Source organism: Ananas comosus, linkage group 17 (assembly GCF_001540865.1).
Source record: "Ananas comosus cultivar F153 linkage group 17, ASM154086v1, whole genome shotgun sequence".
NCBI lineage: Eukaryota > Viridiplantae > Streptophyta > Magnoliopsida > Poales > Bromeliaceae > Ananas > Ananas comosus.
In genome coordinates this window covers 4,315,999-4,337,945 of record NC_033637.1, presented here as the reverse complement: position 1 = coordinate 4,337,945, position 21,947 = coordinate 4,315,999, and the positions used below count along the sequence as shown (strand labels likewise).

At 33.2% G+C, this 21,947-nt stretch overlaps 2 protein-coding genes across 9 annotated transcripts; both read right to left on the bottom strand.

Annotated features, from left to right (window-relative positions):
* On the bottom strand, positions 1,244 to 10,923 carry LOC109723468. 6 transcript variants are annotated; one of them, XM_020251837.1, is made up of 10 exons: positions 10,815 to 10,923; positions 9,815 to 9,989; positions 9,396 to 9,716; positions 9,101 to 9,296; positions 8,259 to 8,393; positions 8,055 to 8,179; positions 7,314 to 7,518; positions 6,116 to 6,360; positions 5,530 to 5,694; positions 1,244 to 1,634 (listed from the first exon to the last, which is right to left on the bottom strand). In XM_020251837.1, the coding sequence occupies exons 2-10, from the start codon at positions 9,922 to 9,924 to the stop codon at positions 1,607 to 1,609; spliced, it is 1,530 nt and encodes a 509-aa protein (XP_020107426.1). In that variant the 5' UTR covers positions 9,925 to 9,989; positions 10,815 to 10,923; the 3' UTR covers positions 1,244 to 1,606. The 6 variants fall into 6 exon arrangements, with proteins under 6 accessions (XP_020107426.1, XP_020107428.1, XP_020107427.1 ...); XM_020251839.1 differs by having other exon boundaries at positions 8,055 to 8,176; XM_020251838.1 differs by lacking the exon at positions 10,815 to 10,923 and adding an exon at positions 10,545 to 10,725.
* LOC109722764 lies at positions 12,267 to 17,815 on the bottom strand. 3 transcript variants are annotated; one of them, XM_020250893.1, is made up of 12 exons: positions 17,690 to 17,815; positions 16,549 to 16,806; positions 16,348 to 16,431; positions 16,214 to 16,269; positions 15,981 to 16,116; positions 15,698 to 15,794; positions 15,475 to 15,541; positions 15,009 to 15,107; positions 14,457 to 14,546; positions 13,757 to 13,911; positions 13,455 to 13,562; positions 12,267 to 12,695 (listed from the first exon to the last, which is right to left on the bottom strand). In XM_020250893.1, exons 2-12 carry the CDS (start codon positions 16,766 to 16,768, stop codon positions 12,524 to 12,526), a joined length of 1,284 nt encoding a protein of 427 aa, XP_020106482.1. In that variant the 5' UTR covers positions 16,769 to 16,806; positions 17,690 to 17,815; the 3' UTR covers positions 12,267 to 12,523. The 3 variants fall into 3 exon arrangements, with proteins under 3 accessions (XP_020106482.1, XP_020106483.1, XP_020106484.1); XM_020250894.1 differs by lacking the exon at positions 17,690 to 17,815 and adding an exon at positions 17,180 to 17,198; XM_020250895.1 differs by lacking the exon at positions 14,457 to 14,546.

The following is a 21,947-nucleotide window of genomic DNA, read 5'->3' as shown; positions in this document are numbered from 1 at the left end:
TATAAATAACTTATCTGAATAATAAACTATTTTAATTTGGTTACCCAGGCTTTTAAAATTTTGCTTTTACTATCAGTCCGTTCTATTTTTTTGATTTGAGTTCAGCCAATGTTATGTTGACATCCAAATTTAGATTAATTACTTACTTTAACAAATTTATATTTACAATAATCATATAAATATATACTAGCTACACCTGTAAAATAAATAATACATTTAAATATTAAAGTTAATATGCCGTTAAATAATTCAAATCAAATAAATTGAAATGTTAGATAGTAAAATTAAAATTTTAAAAAATTAAATAATCAAATCAATATCGTCGACAGCGTTTATAAATTTAGTACGTTTTTACCTATTACATATACTCCAGTAGCACTCCATGCTTTGAATTAAAGAGTAATATGATGATTAAAAGTTTTATTTTATATTCTAGAAGTTAAAAATTTCATAAGAGCTTTCAATTTAGTACTATTACGAAGAAAAAAAAAATTTCTAGCTATTCGAGTTACAATTTTAGTTCAAAATATATACAATAAACTTTTCATAGTAGTACTCTGTTCCACCACTATATCATATAAAGAATTTATCATGTTAAAAAATTTAATATAATAACATAAATCTCTATATAGAGTTTTCGGTTTCGTACACAATAAGAATTTAAGTGTTGTGACACGGAATCGTGCCGAAAACTTGTCGGCATAGTATGGCATGGTACGTGTCGGACCGTACCGATGCGTGTCGGTCATATAAAAAATATATGTGTGCCGACACGTAATGACATTAAATATTTATTTTTCTTAGATGCAAAATATGTAAATTATTTATTATATATTTTTATCAATTTTTTTGAACTTTATTGTGAAAATTACTTAGGCTTTATTTGGGATTACAGAAAAATTACGTTACCTGCGATGAGAAACGACGACGGAAAAATACCTTATTTATTTTTGTACGTAATATTGCATTCTATTTATTGCGGTTAGTCGGTTATGATATATTTTCTGCGGTTCCATCGTAGAACGCAGAAATATATCCCTATATATTTTTTCTCAACTCGCGTTAGATAGACTTCAATACCAAAATAAGTCTTATTAATTTTAAAAATAGATAATTTTGAGTTGTACTATCAGCACAAAAAGTATATCGTATCGATATTTTGCTGGCACGATACGACACGATGGATACTGTCTATGTCTATGGATACTTTAATTCTTGGTACGCAGTGTCTTAGTAATATTCAGGCAAAAAAATAAAAATAAAATAAAAAGAATTATAGATCATAGGAGAAGAAGAAGGGGAGGGGCAATTTCGAAGTTTCCACAAGAACTCGGGGCTTTAATGAATCCCCGCTGGAAGCGTAATTCCATTCCCGCCCGGGACAGCGAAAGGGTCAACGCGAACCAACAACTGAGAATCTGTTCTAAAAATAGGAGTAAATTTTCTTCCGAAAATGCCCCTCTGCAAGTGACACATCTCCACTGCCTTAAATGCCCCTGACGCTCTCATTAATTGCCCCCACCAGCCCACACCGGCCATCGTGGCAGAGGATCCTTTGCATTAACGGTTGTACATTTCTCGTACGACCTGCGTACGTGTCTTCTTCTTATTGGGCACTGTGTTCTTGACCAATCCTGTTTTTCCAATAATAAGTAAATAAATAAATAAATAAGTTTTATTATCGAACTCAATGGGTAATGTGATATGCACAAATTTAGTGCGCACTAGGAGATTATTTGATTACATGTAGTTACAATTGTAAACTAATTATAACTGTATGCAAATTAAATTTACTATCTGATTTTATGCATTTAACTTCATTTTTTGTTGTTGAAACTGTACGAGGAGATTCAAATACAGTAATTAAAATTATGCTAAAATTGACTACAGTTCCAGCTGCAGTAATAAAAGTAACATTAAATAAAAGAAGCTTACCTCTGTAGAATCTTTCCAATAGAAAATAATTTTCTTTCTATATAAAAAATAATCTCTCCGTTCCATATATAAAGTATAAAATTTTATAATTGTACTTGTCAACCGCGTTATAGTTATCGCATTTTCTATTACATCCAGCCAAATAAAATCTATATAATTATAATTGTTGTATTTTTGACTGTATAAATCTCGAACTATACTGTATTGATAATTACATCTAACTATGCAACCCTGAAATGATCAAATAATCGCATTGGTAGAAAGGTGCAAATTTTTTGAACACCGGGGATAAAAGAGAGAACTTTTTTATTATTTTAGTGGGTAAAAACTTTCTGCACATTACCGAGGAACTCAACTCACAGCGATGAATATCTGCAGTTTTATTCATATTTATTTATTTTTCATGTTTAGTTTCATGTTCATGTTACTGAATCTGTAATTTGTTTGAGAGTTTTTGATTTGTGGGGACAACTGCACCAAATATTTCTCTATCAGCAATTAGTAGAATATATATATATATATATATATATATATATATATATAGTCCGGCTACTATGCTATCGGTAGCACGGAGCGCTCTGTGCTACCAAGTTGTTTTCGATGATGCGGTTTCCAAATCGACGATCGGCTCCGTTAGACTTGATCTACACTATTGAAAGTATTTGGAAACTAAATTTCAGATTCTTTCGACATCATTTGACTAGTGATCAAAAGATCTCAAAATTGACAATTTTAATGGCCGATGTGATGTGTTTGTGAGTTTAACGGTGTAAAATAATCAAAATGCGATGAAAATTTTATAGAAATTTTTTTTCACTATTTAGAGTAAGTTCAGTATATCTGATCTTGAATTTAAATCTTTTATCATTATTTTTCATGAGATTTTTATTTTCAGCCGTTCAATTTTAGACTACTTGTTTGATAGGTAAATGATATCGAAAAATTATGAAATTTAGTTTCTAAATACTTTCAATAGTGTAGATCAAGTCTAACGGAGCCGATCGTCGATTTGGAAGCCGCATCATCGAAAATAACTTGGTAGTACGTAGCGCTCCGTGCTACCGATAGTATAGTAACCTAGTTCTCTCTCTCTCTCTCTCTCTCTCTCTCTCTCTCTCTCTCTCTCTCTCTCTCTATATATATATATATATATATATATATATATATTCTAATTTAAGTTCTCTTTACTCTTATTAGTTCCATTTTCATACTAGTAGTGTGGACTCTATAAATGTTTGGGGAAAAAAAGAAGAAGAAAAAACTCGGCTCATTAATGCTAACTCCCGCATTAAATTAAATTTTTGTGGGAACTATTTTGGATGCATTAGCTTCTTACTCAACGAAATTCATTTATTTGTTCATAGACAATGCATTAATTGGTGGATGGAGACTATAAACCAAGTTCCCAACCAAGTTACTTATTATTGCTTAATACTCAAGAGTTCGTAAAGAATTAAAAAAGTAAATAATAATAATAATAAGTATAATAATGAGGCTTAATTACCCTCTACCACACTATTGTACTTACTTTTGTTCTCAAAAACATAGTTGAACTTTTATTTGCTCATTGATCTATACATAATACTTTAGATTTGTTTTCACTTGCTACCTTGTACTATTTTTTTTTAAAAAAATATTACTAATTTATCTTCTTTTTTTTTCGCCAATCTCTCTTTACTAGTGTCAACAAATCTACTATTTTAGATAGAATCTAACCATTTTAGTAAGAGACGCTAATTAGATAGAAAATTAATTCATTAAAAGCTTCTGTGAAAATATTTACAACTAATTTTTAAGCTATTTCTATGCATTTTTTATTAATAGGTTGAATATATGTTCTGCTATTTATGTTTTCTAAGAGAAATGGTAGTGTTTGTCTAAAATTATAAATTCATTGTTTGTGGTCGAGGAACTGAAAAAGAAAGAAAAAAAAAGTTTAATGGTGTCTTAGAAAAACAAAAAAAACACTAACATATAGTATAGTACACTATAGTATAATTAAGTCCAATAACCACAAAGAATAAACTATAACTAATATTTGACAACTGCAAAAATTTCCACCTAGAAAACGATAATAAAATTACTAGATAATAATGATACCTAAGTAGTAGGTATTTCAAACAAGCATTTTATTATAGGCACATATTCGGAAGACAAACAAAGCTAGGCTTCGTTTGGTTCAGATATAAATAAGAAATTCAGATATAAATAAGAACGACTTATTTCAGAAATAAATACAAGTTTAGGTATAAGCGAGAACTAAACTAATTTTGCGTTATAAGAAGAAGTGAGTAGTTAGAAATAGAAAAATAATATTATCACTCTTATTATATTTGAATTTGAATTTTTAAATTTTAAATTTTTATCTTTAAATTTAAAATTTTAACTTTTAAATTTTCAAATCTGAAATTAAAATTTAAAATTAAACTCCCAAATTTTAAATTTTAAATTTCAAAATTTTAAAATTTTAAGTTTTAAAATTTAAGATCAAATTTAAATTTAAAAAATATAAAATATCAAAATTTAAATTTTGAAAAATATAAAATATAAAATTAAAATTTACAATTTAAAATTTAGAATTTAAAATTATAAACTTTAATTTTAAAATTACAAATTATAAATTTTTAAAATTTATTAAAAAATAGGGGTGGAAACTGCTTGTTCCCATCCCTATTCCACCTACTTGTTCCCACCCTTAGTGGGAATCCATTCCGCTAAGGGCGGGAACAAGTAGTTCCCTTAGCATTCGCGTTTAGGTACAAAAGGGGATAAGACCTTATCCCCGACCTTATTTCCCTCTTGTATCCAATCCAAACGGGATGCTCAAAAATATTGGCAGATTTTATTTTAAACAATATAAGCATACTTATAATCTAACTCTACTCAAACAGCACCACTGTATAAAAGCATCAACAAGAGCAAATAACTTTGAAATAAAACTATAAAAAAAAGGGGTTTCTAAACACACAAAAGCTTGATGCGGTTCGGAGTTTCTCGCCGTATGAAAGGTTAATACACATATTTACGGTTTCATGAAACATTTAGGACATACAAAATGCCTTAAAACTATATGTTTTCTGAAGGTCCAAGTATTTTTCTTCCAAGCCATTAACAGGCAGGTAATATAACAGGTTTTATCTCCAGATAACTGGAAAGAATGATAATGAGAGACGGTTACTCCAAGCAAAAACCTCACATAGTTTTGGGCTGATAATATGAAATGCTCAATCGAACTAGTAATTCAGAATTGAAGTATTTCACAATAAAAGCATCATCATAAGAACAGATTTTGTGTCGAAATGATAAATGTCAGTTGCGTTCAAATGCGACAATGAACACTCTGAACCTCAATCAGGAAGATGAAAAAACAAAGAAAAAAAAAACAGAATTTACAGCAAAAGATTTTCATCAAAACTTTCATTTCCCTCTTGTATCTTGTTCAAAACTCTTGGAACAACAGGAATAACCATTAATAGGAACTCCTTTGTTAAAAAGAAGCGTGCATCATCTTCAAGAACTATTCCAAATGATATAGAAAAATTGTAGAGAAGGTAATAACAAAAGAAAGAAAGAAAGAAAACAACATTTTCTTACCTCCAGCCAAGGGATTGCCTAATTCCGGTAAAAATAAGTCCGACTGATCTCCCAATCATACAGACAAGGAAGAAGGACACCGCATTGCTGATCTTGGTGCAAACAGCTCTAAGGAAAGGCATTGTGATATCCGAGAACTCCAAAACCAAGCTGAAGTAATACCTCCTACAAGCACAACCAAGAATACCACTTTTTTTAATGATTTTCTAGACATCCATTATTAGTTTTAGATTAAGCGACAAATTCTACTATGGTTAAATTAGTTCAGCAGATATTCAAAGTTTCTGATACAACTCCGGAAACACAACTTGTAGCAAAACAAAGGTCAAGAGTTTGACATCGTGATCTCGTTTCCCTCAAAATCTTGAAGGCGCTTAGGGCAGACTTCTTTGTTTTTGCTGTTACTGACTAATTTAAAAACATAACCTTTTTTTAGATCAAAGAAACGCTAATTTTTTGTTTTTCGTTTTCATAGAAGCCTTACATATAGAATTCGCAAGTATTCAGATAATAGCACAAGCTAAAAGAGATACTTATAGACCAATTTTTTATGTGTAGCAAAAACTATACAAGAGTGTGACAATACCATCCAGTCAAGGCTCTCAACTCCTTAGTCCGTTTAGCAGGCAAGGAAAATGGGCTGATCTGAACAAAATTTTCAACAGATGGCGCCTCAGAGTTTCTAAAAGCAAACCTTTTCCACCAAATGGCCCTTTTATGATTCTCCGGCATCTCTCTTTGCTGCCTGGAGAGAACATACAATTCATACCTGTCGTCAAACATTGCAACAACTGACTCAAAATTTTGCTGCAGCCAACGGTTCAGTGCCACCTGGAGATCAAGATTCGAGAGCAGATGCTTGTGCATCAGAACAAGAAAGCCGGCCACAAACTTTTCCTAACTGTCCTGCTGAAGTTATTTAATTAGATATGAATCCTACATGAGTTTATTCATGCGCGCCGGTGTTATGCTATCTCTTCTATGCAGAAAATGCCTAATCAAAGGTAATCAACAGTAGAACTGGCATACTGCTACAACTTAATGAAACCATACATAGTACACTAGCATAGATTGTAAATAAAGTCATTGAGAAAGTAATCTACTCTATTTTCCTCTAAACTTGTCCACACCAGCCTGGAGATTACCTTGGACTAGAAACCTATTAAAAATAAGTCGAGTCTAGACTCTAGAGATGATTAATTCAATTGGCTGCTACCAAGGCCTGATTGCCAGCCTGCGCATAAAAATATTTTGTATCTATACCCATAGTTTACAGGTTTAGTGAAAACATCATACCGATTGCAGAATGACACAAGTCCTTGCAAAAATGTCCAAAATTCAATTGCCATCAATTTCAGTAAGCAAAAGAAATGGGCAAGTGCTTTGAATCTTTTTCACATATAAACCCTCCTTTCTTGCAGAAGTTGCCAAACAAAACTTTTATTGTTGCATATAATCCTAAAAAATGCTTCCTATCTTACAACAATTTTAGGCGGTATAACCTCCTATCTTAATTCTAAGCTACCCAACTGGAACTGCTATGTCAGACAGCTCTAGAAGAGTAGCACACATTTCCTGATAATTGTATACAAGAATGAAAGATGTCATCCACTAGGAAGCACCAGGTTGATTGTACAGTAGAATATGACCACGAAATCCATGGAAACACAATAGGAGTGTCACTAAAACAGACATATTTAAGAAGTTTAATTGCCATATGACGGCTCGAAAGAATAGATAAGTGAAGTTTGCCATTGAACAAATATTGAGCTTTCTCAACTTACCTCATTGCGTAGTCTTTGAAGCGATCTGGTAGAGAGAGAACAAAGAGACAGGCCCAAAACACTTATCTCACTAGGTGTGTCACCATCAATGGAGACAAGCTCTAGATAAAAACTGGCTGTTACATCTGCCAACCAGATCACCAGATCTTCCAAAATAATAACTCCATTCTCAGTCAGAAATTTAGTATCATAACAGCAACCATTTCTGCCATGAGACAAATAAAAAAAAAAAAGGAAAAGTTTATGTACCATTCTGCAGAACAAACCAGAAAGTACATAGACCATTTGGCACATTACAATTAAACAGTACATATAAATTTCAATATCCAAACATTTTATGAGAACCTTAAACGGTACAGGTAGAGTTCAGGATCCATACGTACGACAAGACCCTACATTCTTCTCTACGCCTCTTATAATAATTATATAGTCGGAAGAATCGAACCAAACAGCCCCTTAATGAACCTTCCAAGGAAAAAAAAAAAGTCCAAAGAGTATAGCGGATTTGAATGAAAACGATCAAAGGATCAACATATTTAACAGTTATCCTGATGAGTGAAAGCTTGAAAACACCTATAGCACAAAACAAGAAACTCAACTTTTATGAGTATTTCTACAAATCTAAATTAGTGTAGTATCAAGCTAATTCTAAGCTAACTGAAAAACAGATTATCTAAACAAAGAATAAGGAGTATTAAAAAAAAAGATAGTAGTAAGATATACAAATATTTAATACCATACCTGAGAGACCCAAATCTGAGAAAGAACAGTAAGTCTGAATATAGTTCACCCTTCCCTGATCTATTGAAGTTCTGTAAGATTCTATCATCTCCTTTCAACTTCCCAATGGTACTAGTAAGTAACTTCTGAGACAGAAATGCACATCTCAATACAAAATAAAGCAACCAGAGAAAAGAAAATGAACATTCTGAAATTTTGCCATACTGTATTGGGCTCCCCAATTTTCAGCCTCAGCTCATCTTCAAGCCATTTTATGTATATTGCCTCAATAGACCCCTTTATAACATCTGTGACAATTACCATCCAATTTTCCCTTCCAGCTCGTGAGATATTAATGACCTGCAGTTAGTTATAGCATCTTCAGAGCAGACACAACAGCATAATATATTTTGCACAAGAAGCAAACACTGAGTCGTTCTGGAGAAAGATAGTATAGACTAAATTAGATTACCTTCTAAAATGTCCTTTTATGGGTTTTTTGGTGATGGTCGGAATGAATTCTATTGACCAGCTTGAACACGATTTTGATAACCAAACTCAACAGTAACTACTCATCGGAAACAGGTTCTTAAAGAAAGGGATTACACCAAAATTAACAGAACCTTCCGAGATGTCCATAAACCAATAAAAAGTGGACGTTCCAGTCTACTGTCACTTGTATAAGATTCCATAGGCTACACTATATTTGTTTGGAAATACACTTTAGCAGAAATAGTGACCAACCACTACGGTAATGGTTTGAATATTAAGCTAGTCAAAGAAATAGATAATTCCTCAATTATTAGTATCAGCAATCACAGAATGAGTTGCAGTTATGAAAGACAACTAAAATGTGAAAAATAAACGGGATAAAAAGGAACTCTACATTGAAGAAGGCAACAGCAAAGAGCAATAGAATCTAAGGAGCCAGCGCTTACGTACTAGTCAGAAAATAAAACATAGTCATTCCAAAGTTATTTTTTTTGCTACATTACATGAAGAAACCTGAGAAAATTTAAAAGAACTAAAAACAATCCAGCACTACAAACATAGAAAAGAATGCTTGCCTCTTGTTGCAGTTGTTGGAAAGCAGCCCACAAGAGTCGCAACCTGGGGCCTTCATTTATAGCAAACATATTCAAAGGATAACTTTTGCTGCAGTTCTCAAATTTGATTGCTACATCATCTGAATCACCATTCTGTTCATGTGCTTTCAAAGCTTCTAGGAGTTTTGCTCTCACTTCGCCCCAGGAATCACTTCCACTGAATCACGTTGGAATATAGCCCAAATTTTAGCCAAGTAAGAAGGACAAATAGATTTATAAACTTGCACCAGCAAAACTTTTAGCATCCTACTCTTACCTACCATAATTGGTAGAATCTGCAGCATCTTTATATTTCCTTCTACTGCTACTTGTAAAACTTGGAAAGTTCCTTCTTTGAGGTATCACACCAGCCATGTATGTAAATATTATGCTAACTGTTAGAAGCGTTTGATCAACAAGCATCCAATTCAACGGAACTACACCCTCTGAGTCCATGAATGACCAAGTGCAATGACACTTCAAGGAATGCTCTTTTCTAGAACCAAGTCCATTTGATGCAGGAAGAGGAATTTTCATCACATGTACCTTTGATGATTTTAACCCATAGATGAGTTGACCTTCTCTCAAATTGCAGTTCCTGAACAAATAAAATGGCCCATGAATTTCAAATGATTAAAAATTTCCGAAGGATATTTGCATAAGAACCAAGACAAAACTTTGTTTGCTGTTTTTGACCTTCTCAGCAGTCTAATAGACACATTCCTGGGTATGAAACGATTATCATTGAAAGTAAGCCTTTGTATTTGATACTGAGCACATAATGGCACAGCAGCGCAATCCCCCATTTAAAAACTGAAACAGCTTCTCAGATCTCACAAAGTCATGGAATAATAAGAGGATAGGATGCAACCTGTAGCAAACCAACTTGAAAATCAATAATGTTTGATAAATCAGATAGAACCAAACACAACTAAAACTAATGCAGCATATACGCAAAATTGTACATTTACTTATTTATTTTTTAAATCTTATCTAATGAGAGGATAATTATTCGCACAAAAATTAAAAATTTAAATATTTATCCCTCTGTTATTACTGGCGCTAGTTGACCTTTTAAATTGCATATTAGCTACTTAAAAGAAAAGTAAAAAACAAAAAAAAAAAACCTCTTTACCCTTTCAAATATTTCACCCCTTCTTCGAGCAATTTTCTACCCAATTGTTTTTTTTGAAAAAGCGCCATATTTAAAAGGGATACAATAGTCATTTAGATATAGATGTAACTACTTTTTAAACGTTTATGAGGATTAATAAGCTCATAAATAACATCAATCTCTGAGGAGCAATACGTATATTTAAGATCTTGCACGGATACATACAAAAATAGTAAGCAAAATAAGGAGAAATCAAGTGAAAATGGACACGTTAAACCCTAATTCGTAGATCACGACATTATCACCACATACAAATTTCTTGGCCACAGTTACTCTCGAAATGTAGCTCCAATTTAAGCTTCAAATCAAACACTTATAAGCGGCCATTACTAGATCAACTTTATGGATCAAAAACCGAAAGAGATATATGTTATCATGTACACGGATCAAACAGATACCACAGAAACAGAACCAAAAGGAGAAGGGAGAGAATATCAAAAAAAAAAAAAAAAAAAGTTGTGAAAGGGATCGAGGAATCTTGTAATCTCTAGGGTTAGGGTTTCGAAGACGAGTTATTCGCACCTCGTTCGTCGTCTTCTCCCCCACGCGACGAGGAAGGAGAGGCGCGTACCCTTTTTCTTTTTCTTTTTTCTTTTCTTTTTCTCGAGCGGAGTTAAAAAAAGTGAAAGTTGCATTAAAACCCCTGACTTTTTCGTTTTCTGATGGACACGCTCTAACGTTTTGTCTTTAAAAAAAATTAAGTGATTTTAACCAAATATATATAAATATTTATAAAATTTATTGCTAATTGTAGTAAATTATATATATATATATATGAATAAAATTTTTAATTTAACTAATCAGTAAATTTCAAAAGAAAGTTTGAAAGGGTTGCGAAACAGAGAAAATTAAAGTTGAGCATTCAAGAGCATAAAGCGATAGTTGAGGGGTCTCCGAACACTTTTGCCAATAAAAAGAATAAAAATAATTAAGGGGGAAGGATTAAATTTGGGCCGTCCGATGAAATGGGCCCACCAAAATCGACGGCCCGTTAACGTTATCTCAAAAGACTACTATTCTGTGGCTCCCCGGGAGTCCGGGACCAACCCGGGTTACCCCGATTTGTACTAAGCATTAAAACACGTGCGATGCACGTGCAAGCTAATGAAATTAGCAAGGGTAAACTTCAAACTGCCCCCTACGGTTCAGCTTATTTCCACTGTGGCGCTCTAAGGACCAAAATAAAACTATTTGAAAAATCAGGGACTAGGAGTGCAATTTACACAAATTTTAAAAAGACCCTGCTGTTTCTTTTGCATTGTAGGTAGGGGCGGCAATCCAGTTCACTGTTCGCAAGCCAGCTCATCTTGACTCGGAATTGAATGCTTATTTAATAAACGAGCCGAATACGAGCTAGGATCAGCTTGCTCGTATTCGGTTCTGATAACAGCTCGAATACATATATTTTACATTTATATAATTTGTATATTTTACATTCATATATAGAAATAAATAATTATATTAATAAAATATAAATTTTTATTATTTGATTTTTAGCCTAATCTAAATATAAAGTCCAATTCAATTATAAAAAGGCTCATTTGTATGTAAAATTTTAACCATTACATCAAAATCTAATAGATAAGATCTAAAGAATTTATTTCTTATATATATATATATATATATATANTATATATATATATATATATATATATATATATATATATATATATATATATATATATATATGTATATTCTAATTTTTTTAACTTATTGTTTGTGAGCCGGCTAGCATTCAGTATTACACGAGCTGAATTTTTCAGCCCGTTACATTTAATGCCCATAAGTAAGATCCCAACTGATCTGATTTGTAATAGGTGGTGTAATTCACACACAATCTGATATATGTGGCTTTTGTGTAGTTTTGCGCCTTCAAGGGTTCGTTTGGTACTGCCATAATTCACACCCGGCATGCTGTATATGCAACAATCAATGTTTGGCAAACAAGATATGTTGTTACATGCACATGTAATATCTGCATGGACAAAGCCTTCTCCATATGAGATTTCCATCTAAACAAATTGCCACAAACTTTCCATTGAAGAGTTCAAAACAAAAGTAGTTCTTCGACATTACGAATTTCCACTCAAAAATCTTTAACTATATGAGAAAGTTGAATGTTCATTTATCATTCCCTTTCGCTGGCAAATAGCAAAACACCGAAAACATGCCTTAAAAGGAGGAGATATTTAAGTTGCCTGGATTTAGAATGAAGTATCGAGGTTTATGCATTATTGTTCGGCTTCTATTTCATCTTCGTCGTCTTTGAGATGCTCCTTGAGGCTTTGAATCTGAGGTTGGCAATCCTCACTGTCCCATGATGCATCGATTTGTGGCAACTCGTACGCGTCGGATCTCAGTGACAGCGGGAACTCTGGAAGGTCGGGTAAAGAATGGAGTAGCCTACAGAAAGGAAAAGAAACCAGCAAATGAGAGAGAGAGAGAGAGAGAGAGTGGATTCTGTGACCACGTAATAAGTTAAATTTTGTAAGGTAGAGACGTACAAAATTTATCTGAATTATGAGCCATTTTGAGTTGGCAACCCAATATTTCAAAATTTGATTTTACTATCCAAAATTTCAATTTGTTTGATTTGAGCATTCAAGAGCATTTTGATTTTCACTTCAAAATTTGAATGTATTGTTTAACTTTACATGTTTAGTTAGTATACTTCATGCAATTCTCGCAGCTATATATTAATAAAGTAATTAGCTTAATCTTTGACGTTAAAAGTGTGGTTGGCTGGCTAACTCAAATCAAACAAATTAAGAGTTCCGCAATAAAATTAAAATTTTGAAAGATTGGGTTAGCCGATTGAAAATAGTCCATAGTTCAGATAAGTTCCATATGTTTTTACCATTTTATAAATACCACTATTAACAAATGGTGTGATTATCATGCACTAAGTTCTAATGACTAACGGGAACTCCTAATTGGCAACCAGAACAGCAACCTCAGGTTGGGTTAAGTACTTAAATGTCACATTCTAAGCTTCAAATAGATTCACGCTATGCAACACAGGAAGGGTAAGGGTATCTGAAGTTTTCGGGAAAAAGAGTAAGATTGAGAGTTGCAAATAATACCTCTACTATTTCTTTATTTTCGAGAAATGAAAGAGAAATATCAAAGGTAATGGAAACTCGAGAGTATAGAGGGGCATACGCATTCTTATCTTGTTCGATAAGGTATGAATATGTCTGAAACTTCTTGCGTGCTACATCAGGAACTTTCTTATGCAAATTTTTCATAACACCCCATGCGGGAGGTACCCTGTGAGAAAGAAAATCACCCAAAAACCAAGGTTCAGATTGTGTAATACATCTGATAAACTAAAAAGGGATTTTTACACGTAATACGCCTGCAACATCATCCATTTACATATGTATTAGGTGACAAATTTCCAGAGTTACCATGTAAACACATATCAAAATTGGTATGCGCCTCCAACTATAAATATGTCTAACCTGGTTACCGGAGAAGCCAAGCAAAAACTTAAGCAAGCCCTCTTGCTATCAATGAGGAGTTCGTCTGCAGCACAAAGGCAGCAAACTGCACTGATGTGATTGCTCGGTTCACTGCCCTTGTCAAGAACAAGACCATGATAGTAATATGCCGCAGCCTGATGGGATATTTGAGCATTAGATATACCAATTATAGTCAGATATACCAATTATAGTCAGTGTCGCCAAGGATTTGGCTAATTATAGTTTGGAGCTTTTGCTGCAGACCCAAAAAGTAGAATATTTTCAAGTTTCTGCTTTGCTGTATCGAGAAGCAGTTGAGGATATTTTACTAAAACAGTCGCCAGTGCTTCTTGAACAGCTCAAGTAAACTGCACTCGTGCAGAAGCTCAGGCAGGCCAAACAGACCCTTAATAAGAGACTCAGGCCTAGTTTGGGAATCCATTCTCCAAACACAACAATTTCATACTTGCCATCCCAAAGAAAATTTGGAAAAACTTAAAGCTTTGGTCCTACGATGCTATGAAATGATGGTGCAGGTTCCCGCACTATATCATAGCATTGCAAGAGGAGAGCTCTAATGCGCTTTAGATTTTCTTTCGAGCTCTATCGCATCAAACCAGCAGGGTTTCTGCATTCAGAAATTGCGTTCCCAAACTAGGCTTCAAGAAATCTGGTTCATGGCATGAGTAATTTGTGGCACCTTTGCCTCTAAGTACTTCCATTTAATGAACAAGAGAAGCTTCTTTCCGTACGCATCACTGGTGTCGCATCCTGATAAGCAGTAATGGGCCTGGTGAAGAGAAAAGGAAATTGACAATAAACAAGAAGTGTATCTTTCTGACAACATGGCCAACAGCTGTATCTGTTGAGAATGTGCTCCAGAGTCCATTTGTCTTTCTTCTTGAGTGCATGTAGGGAAGATTTTTTTTTTTACTATTTCTTTTGGGAATGCAGATTGAGTTTGATAAAATTAGCATCTGAGAGGTTTAATATTTCCAACTACGATGATATTAGTCCAAGATGTGATCGTATGAATATACAATAGCAGTCATAGTTAGTGATTAATCACTAAGATAAGGGATAGATCAGATCTTATTTTAACCAACCAAAAAAAGGCCACTATGGAATTAAAGAGCAATAAGAATACATATTCCTTATTAATAATACTCAATATGTACAGTAACCTCATCAACAAAGAAAATGCACAATAGCAGCATCCTTAGCATTCAACTTTGGCTTTTCAATCACTGACCTGTGAAAAATAGCTGACCTCCTCACATGCCAACCTCCTCTTTACAGATAAGGTGGCCTTTTCAGATTCAATAGCCAACCCAAGCTGCATTTCTACACCCTGCATTGAATATTGAAGAAAAGTAGTGGCGAAAATGTTTGTGAGATGGATAGAAAAGGAAAAAGTTACTATGTAATGTGAAATTAGACACAATGTTCTAACTAACGCATTCATTAAATCACATGAGTGAAAACTTAGATGGCACACCTTAAAGATTTGTACAATTGAACAACTTTTTTGAGAACAGCATTGCTTTGTACCCAACTTAATGTAATGTGAAGAAAATGTTGTCTATAAAAAAAAAAATGTTGCATCATAAAAACAACCATCTAGGATTAACAACCTAGACGGCTAACGACCCAGACTGAAACAATATTTCATTGTTGACAATAAATGACACTCAAAAATTATTTAGTGAAAGAAGTACCTGTGCCAATGCCTGAATTGAAGCAGCTTCCAGCGTGCCCTCTTGAAAGGTGTTTGGTAAATTCTTCCTAGAAATTAATAATTCATGAAAGAAGATTCATCTCACATTTAAACAGACGGCCCCAGCATACTAATAATATTGCAGTTCAGAAGCACAGCAACCCATATAATTTGCCAAGATAAATCAATCATCAAAAAAGCTCATAAAGATGTCTATTGCATACCTAATCTGTGAAGGAATGTGAACAATTATGTGATGAGCACAATAATCCAAGCATCCTGATGCCTTGATCAACAAATCAATGACATCTTTCTTGGAATCTGCCCAAAAATAGTAGCCAATAACTTTTAAGAATTAGTAGTAAAAAATGTATGGACCACCCCCTATAAACACGCTCCCTCCAAGGGAAAAAAAACTAAAATGAAAAAATTATGTGTAATTTCAGTCAGATCCCTTAATTTTTTGGACCGAATGCCCCAAATTTCATCAACGAGGAAACCACGGACCTTCAGATACTTTCATTTCACATGCATCTTGACCATTTCTTGGAACCAGCATCAAGTTTGCTTCCATCAATGAAAGCATTGCAATCATGTGAACAACCGATAGTACTTCATACCAAGCACTGGAAAAACAACATTCCTGCTTTTGAAGCAATCTATTAGTGCAACAATATCCGACATATATGAAGAACAAAAAATAGCATATGGACGAAGAAATAATGAGGTCAGATTCTTACTTGATCATCTCCTAAATTTTTCCATTTGAATTCTACCAATGCTTCGAGACGGTTATCTATGAAAACAATGCATCTAATTACAAGATACTCGTTTGGAATAAGTACATAAAATGCACGTGAAAAAAAGATCAAACCTTTTTTGGCCAAACCAAGAAGAATAGGCAAGTACTCTTCAAGCGCATGCAGGAGCTCCGAAACAGTAGGCACAGTGGCAAGATCTAATAAGTATACAAGAACAATATCAATGACGCATGATTTAATAAACATAACAAATCAAACACATGAAATTGAATCGACAAACAAATAGAGCACATTTACAGCATAACATTACATACAATTCTCTTCGGCCAACGACACAATCCTGCCACGGAGTGCAGAGAGCCGGTCTAAGACATCCCGCGATACAAGTCCTCTGAGAGGGCGGACGACATCGGAGGCCAACGGGACCCAGAGGGCCGGCACGTACACGGCCACCTCATTAAGTATGCTCTGTTTCTTCCTCCGCCGCCGCCTACCTGCATTGTATCGCTTCGGGATGGATGAAGCGCATCCCATCTTTCTACATGATCCAGTGATTTCTCTTGCCAAACATCCTAATTGTCGGAAAATAGAATGAAAGCCTAAATATTAGCTAGAGCCATCAAAATTCATGTAGATACACACATATATGTAGTTAAAGAGAAAGAGGTGAAAGATTATATTCTTCTATTATTATTATTAACTGCAGAAAGGAAAAATATATATATTTGCATAGTGATAGCAACAGAAGAGAGTATAAGTATATAACAGTATAAAGTAAAAATTATCGAAATTTTTGATTTTTTTTTACAACTGCATAGAGTGAGAAGAAACAAAACCCAAGATTTACGAAAAGATCATCGAAAGAAGACTCTTTAGGGACAAAATGGTACAAGAGATAAGAACAATAAAATCAATAAAAATCAACAAAAAGGTGAAAATTTTCACGTTTGCAAATTTCCCGATTAGCCCAGCGGATCAAAAAAAAAAGTGGCAAAACTTAGCAATTTTAGCAGAACACCATGAGATGTAGACATAAAAAGGGACTAAGTGAGAAAGATGAGAACAACAAAACGAATAGAAATCAACGAAAAGGTGAAACTTTTCGCACTAGCAAATTGCCCGATTAACCCAGAGATTACGAATAGTAGTAAAAATTTGCAACTTCAGTAAGAAACACGGGAAATTTGGGGGCAAGGATAAGGATACCACCCCAAAAAAAGGGAAAAAAAAAAAATCAAACAAACAAACAAACCCTAAGATACAGATAAATCAAGAGCAATCGCGAAATCCACTTCTTCTACCCGCAAGATGATTAGAAAGATTGGGTATTTTTACAGCCGCAAATGGCCTAATTAGGGGACCAAATCAGATCGAATCGCCCCCCAAATTTGAATCCGATTTCGCCCTAGAGAGAGAGAGAGAGAGAGAGAGAGAGAGAGAGAGAGAGGGACGTACGAGAGATGGGAATGAGGGGGGACGAGGAGGGGGATGGGGAGGAGATCTAAGTGGGGGAGTCGCCATGGGAGATCCTTCGCTGTTCCCGAGGGGAGCTCACATGGCGAGGGCGCGGGGCGTGGGGGAGAGGGGATGGAGCAGGAGCCGAGTAAACAAACACTATTTATACGTACGCCTTGTACCAAATCAAATCTCACCCAAAAAAAAAAAAAATAAAAATAATAATAATAATAATAATAATATAGAGTGAGGCTATGTACTATCGAAAGCACGGAGCCTTCCGTGCTTCCAGCTCGTTTCGATATTGTGACTTTCGAATCGTCGATCGGCTCCGTTAATTTGATTTAGACTATTTGGAGTACATAGAAAATAAATTTTATTATTTTCGATATCATTTGCTAGTGATCGAAATGGGCTCAAAATCAATAATTCAATTGCGTTAGTGAGCCGTTTGCAAGTTTAACGGTGTAGAAATATCCAAATCACGTGAAATTTTGATAGAAAATTCTTTATACTATATAAAACAAGATCAATATCTTTGATTTAAAATTTTAATGTCATATTATTACATTTTGTAAGATTTTTATTTTCAGCCGTTGATTTTGAGCCCCTTCGTTCACTAGGCAAATGATATCGTAAAATTATAAAATTTATTTTCTAGGTACTTCAAATACTCTAGATCAAGTTTAACGGAGTCGATCGACGATTTGAAAGTCGCAACATCGAAAACGAGCTGGAAGCACGGAAGGCTCCGTGCTTTCGATAGCATAGTAGCCTCACTCATAATAATAATAATAATAATTACGATTTTGGTAATAATTTATAAAACCACACTTTATAAACTATTACAACCAATTTTTAGGATCACTATCATCGGGCTGATGTAAAAAATAATATGACATTTTAATTATTATCACGTCATTATAACCTAATTGTTATCTTACTTTCACGTTAACAACACATTAATATTTAGTCAATTAAATTGAATTGAAAGACTTGATTATAATATTTTACAAAAATTAAATTAGAAATCACTACAAATAAAGTTGATGAACTGTTCCAATCCAAAAAATGATAGCGTGATATTTATAGCCTTTGGATGGGAGATGTTAAATTGCACTGCTAATTCCTGAACTACAAGACAACTTTCATTTTAATCTTCAAATTTTTACGCGTTCTAGATTCCAAACTTTCAAAATTATTTTATTTTCATTATTATTTTCGACTTAAAATTATATCATGTACACCTAGTTCATTCGTCTATCTGTATATCATAGATCTGTTAATCTGTCGTTCGTCCACTCATAATGTCAGTTAATAATTCATTTTTTATATGGATAGTAAGATTAATAAAAAAAATAAAACCTGATAAATATTTGGAATATATATTGATGAATAGTAAACGTGCACAGAAACTAAAGTGAAACTTTGTAAAAATTTGAGATTTCTAATGTTAAAGTTGAAAGCTTGAGGATCAAAATAAGTTTAGGAGAAATTTTAGGGACTATGTTGCAATTTACCCACTCAAAAGTAATAGAAAAATTTTGGTGTTTAAGACACCGGCTTAGGATCAAAAAGGGAGAAAGATTTTTGGATTGAAAAATTATTTTTCCCCAAGTTGTGAGGTTTTGAAAGTAAAAAATTGGTATAATTTAGTGTATTTAGCTTTACCAAAAAGTTTTACCATACTATTATATAGTTTTAGTTTTATTTTATTATAAAGACTTGTATACACTTTACCGTGCTATTATATAGTTTTATTTTTATTTTACCATAAAAATTTATATACACTTTATAAAAAATTTATCATACATTATGTTATTATATTAAACCAAACGAGATAATGCAGCATTAATAATAGTCTGATTCAGAAATCTCAGATATCTGACATAATGCGAATCAAACATGCTCTTATAGAAAAATATAAATTATAGATGTGGAAAACACTATGTTTTGCCATTTTGTAATTTATAAAATATATAATTTTACGTTCTTATGGTTTACAAATTACAGTATTATAATATCCTACTTAAGCACATCTTTACAAAGGTTTAAAATAAAAATGGTAATTAGTAAAATAAATTTTTCAAAACTATAGATTGATAACAGAAAAATTGCCCTCAACGAAAAAAAAAAAAACAGATTAAAGCCAAGTTGTCTACGCAATCCACATGTTGCACCAGGTCCATGCAATAACTTCTCCAAAACAGTTGCACGTCAATTTGCTGACATTTATGGGAAAAAAAAAAAATGTGCAAGGCCAATTTGCGTTAAAAAAATTTCCTAATTTTGTGTTTTTATAAAAATAAGCCTTTTTTTACTTTCGCCCCGTATCCCTCTATTATTTTCTGCTACGGTGCCCCTTCCCTTACCCTCTGCGTCTTCCATCGTATGCTTCATATTTTTTGTTCTCTGTCACTTCCATTACATGCTTCGTAACCGCTATCCCGGTTCAGTACGTTTTTCCTTTGCGCCATCCTCAAATTCTGCAAAGCCCTCGTCGCCATCGCTGTCCACAGCCACGCGCTTCATCACGGCCTCGCCACTGAGCTCTTTGTCTGGAACGGTCTCATTGCTACCTACGGGGACGAGGCAGGCAGATAGAAGCACAGTGACGATGGTGAAGACATGTGTGAAGTAGGCTGGAAGGAATTCAGCGATATTTGGACGGTGGAAGAGGAGGAAACACGAAGTTGGAGGAGAAGAACGTGCGAGAGAGAAAGGAAAGCGTAAGAGATATATAAAAAGTGTGGTCATTTTTCTTAAAATTTGGTTTAAATATGGAAAATTCAAAAAGGTGGTTTGATGTTACAAAATTACAAAACTAGTGAGTTTTTATAAAAAAGGCCAATGTAGATAGACGGTTCAAACTTTAGTTTTGTTTTACAAATACGCGCTTTAATTTTAAATTTTGATAATTAGACTTTATAAATTTTATTTAATAATCTAACAAACCTATCTCCTCAATCACTACTAATTACACAGATGTTTGATCACATATCTTGTACATAATAATGTTGTAAAACTTCAAAATATAGAATATTTTTTTTATGTTTTCTTCTAAATTTTACAATTAAGCATGAGTATTGAATAGGACAAACTTTTAATTTTTATTATTTTTTAACATGTGTTAGAATAAAAAAAAATTTTCTTTATATTTTAAGGCTTTATAAAGTTATGCACAAAACATATGATCGAAATGATGGTATACTTACTAACATCAATTAGGAATCTATTAAACTATTTAATAAAGTTTTAAAAAATTATTATTAAAATAAAAGAGGTAAATTGCACGTTTCGTCCTCAAACTATAAGGCGGGTGACATTTTGACCCTCAAGGTTTAAATTGTTGCAATCTCTTACTCGAACTTTCAAAATTATTGCTATTAATTAATTGATTAAATACTAACGTATCACTAATATAAAAATAATATAGCAATATTATAATTGATGACAAACAAACAATTAAAATGTCGCATCATCTCTACATCACTGCTGAATTAATATTTAGTCAACTAAAGTGGGCTGTAGGACTTGATCGTAATAATCTTAAAAATTCGAGTCAGAAATTATAATAAATTAAACTATGAGGACCAAAGTGTCGCCCGACTCATAGTTTGAGGACCAAATGTGCAATTTATCCAAATAAAATTTTAAGCCTCTGCATACCAAAAAAACAAGTTGGAGTTCAATGAGTATTTACATTTTCCCCCTTTTTTTGGGTGCGTGCAATCCGGGTACGTACAATTAAGATGTCGTATCATTTCTACGGTACAATTTATTTCTTGCGAATAAAGAGTCGATATATTAAATTAAACAGGAAAGAGTAGGTACCAGTTAACAAGTACTACATCAATTTTATCATCAATACAAGCTTATAATACATAAATTTATTATAAAAAATAGGCTAAATTATATAAAATTTTCTTGTCAAAATTTAATTTTTTACTTTTTCTTCACGTCATTTAAAAACTTACATTTGCTCCCTTGTAAAATAAAAAACTGTCACAGCGGGTACGGAATAAACTGTGATGATAAAATAATCATTTTGCCCCTGATCATTTTTGGTAAGAAAAAAATATATAATAATATTTTATAAATAGAACCCTAACGGTAGGGGATGAAGTGAATATTTTTTATTTTATAAAGGAGCAAAATGTAGATTTTTAAATGACAGAAAAGAAAAGTGAAAAATTAAATTTTAACAGAAAAATTTTCTGTAATTTAGCCTAAAAAATATTTATATGTATATATATAT

Coding starts and splice junctions, on each gene's coding strand:
- LOC109723468 (XM_020251837.1), bottom strand. CDS start 9,924: ATGGGGGATTGCGCTGCTGTGCCATTATGTGCTCAGTATCAAATACAA. Junction 9,717..9,814: donor TCTATTAGACTGCTGAGAAG/GTCAAAAACAGC, acceptor TTATTTGTTCAG/GAACTGCAATTTGAGAGAAG. Junction 7,519..8,054: donor CTCAGATTTGGGTCTCTCAG/GTATGGTATTAA, acceptor GTCTCATGGCAG/AAATGGTTGCTGTTATGATA.
- LOC109722764 (XM_020250893.1), bottom strand. CDS start 16,768: ATGGGATGCGCTTCATCCATCCCGAAGCGATACAATGCAGGTAGGCGG. Junction 16,432..16,548: donor GTCGTTGGCCGAAGAGAATT/GTATGTAATGTT, acceptor TATACTTATTAG/ATCTTGCCACTGTGCCTACT. Junction 13,563..13,756: donor TTGGCTTCTCCGGTAACCAG/GTTAGACATATT, acceptor TCTTTCTCACAG/GGTACCTCCCGCATGGGGTG.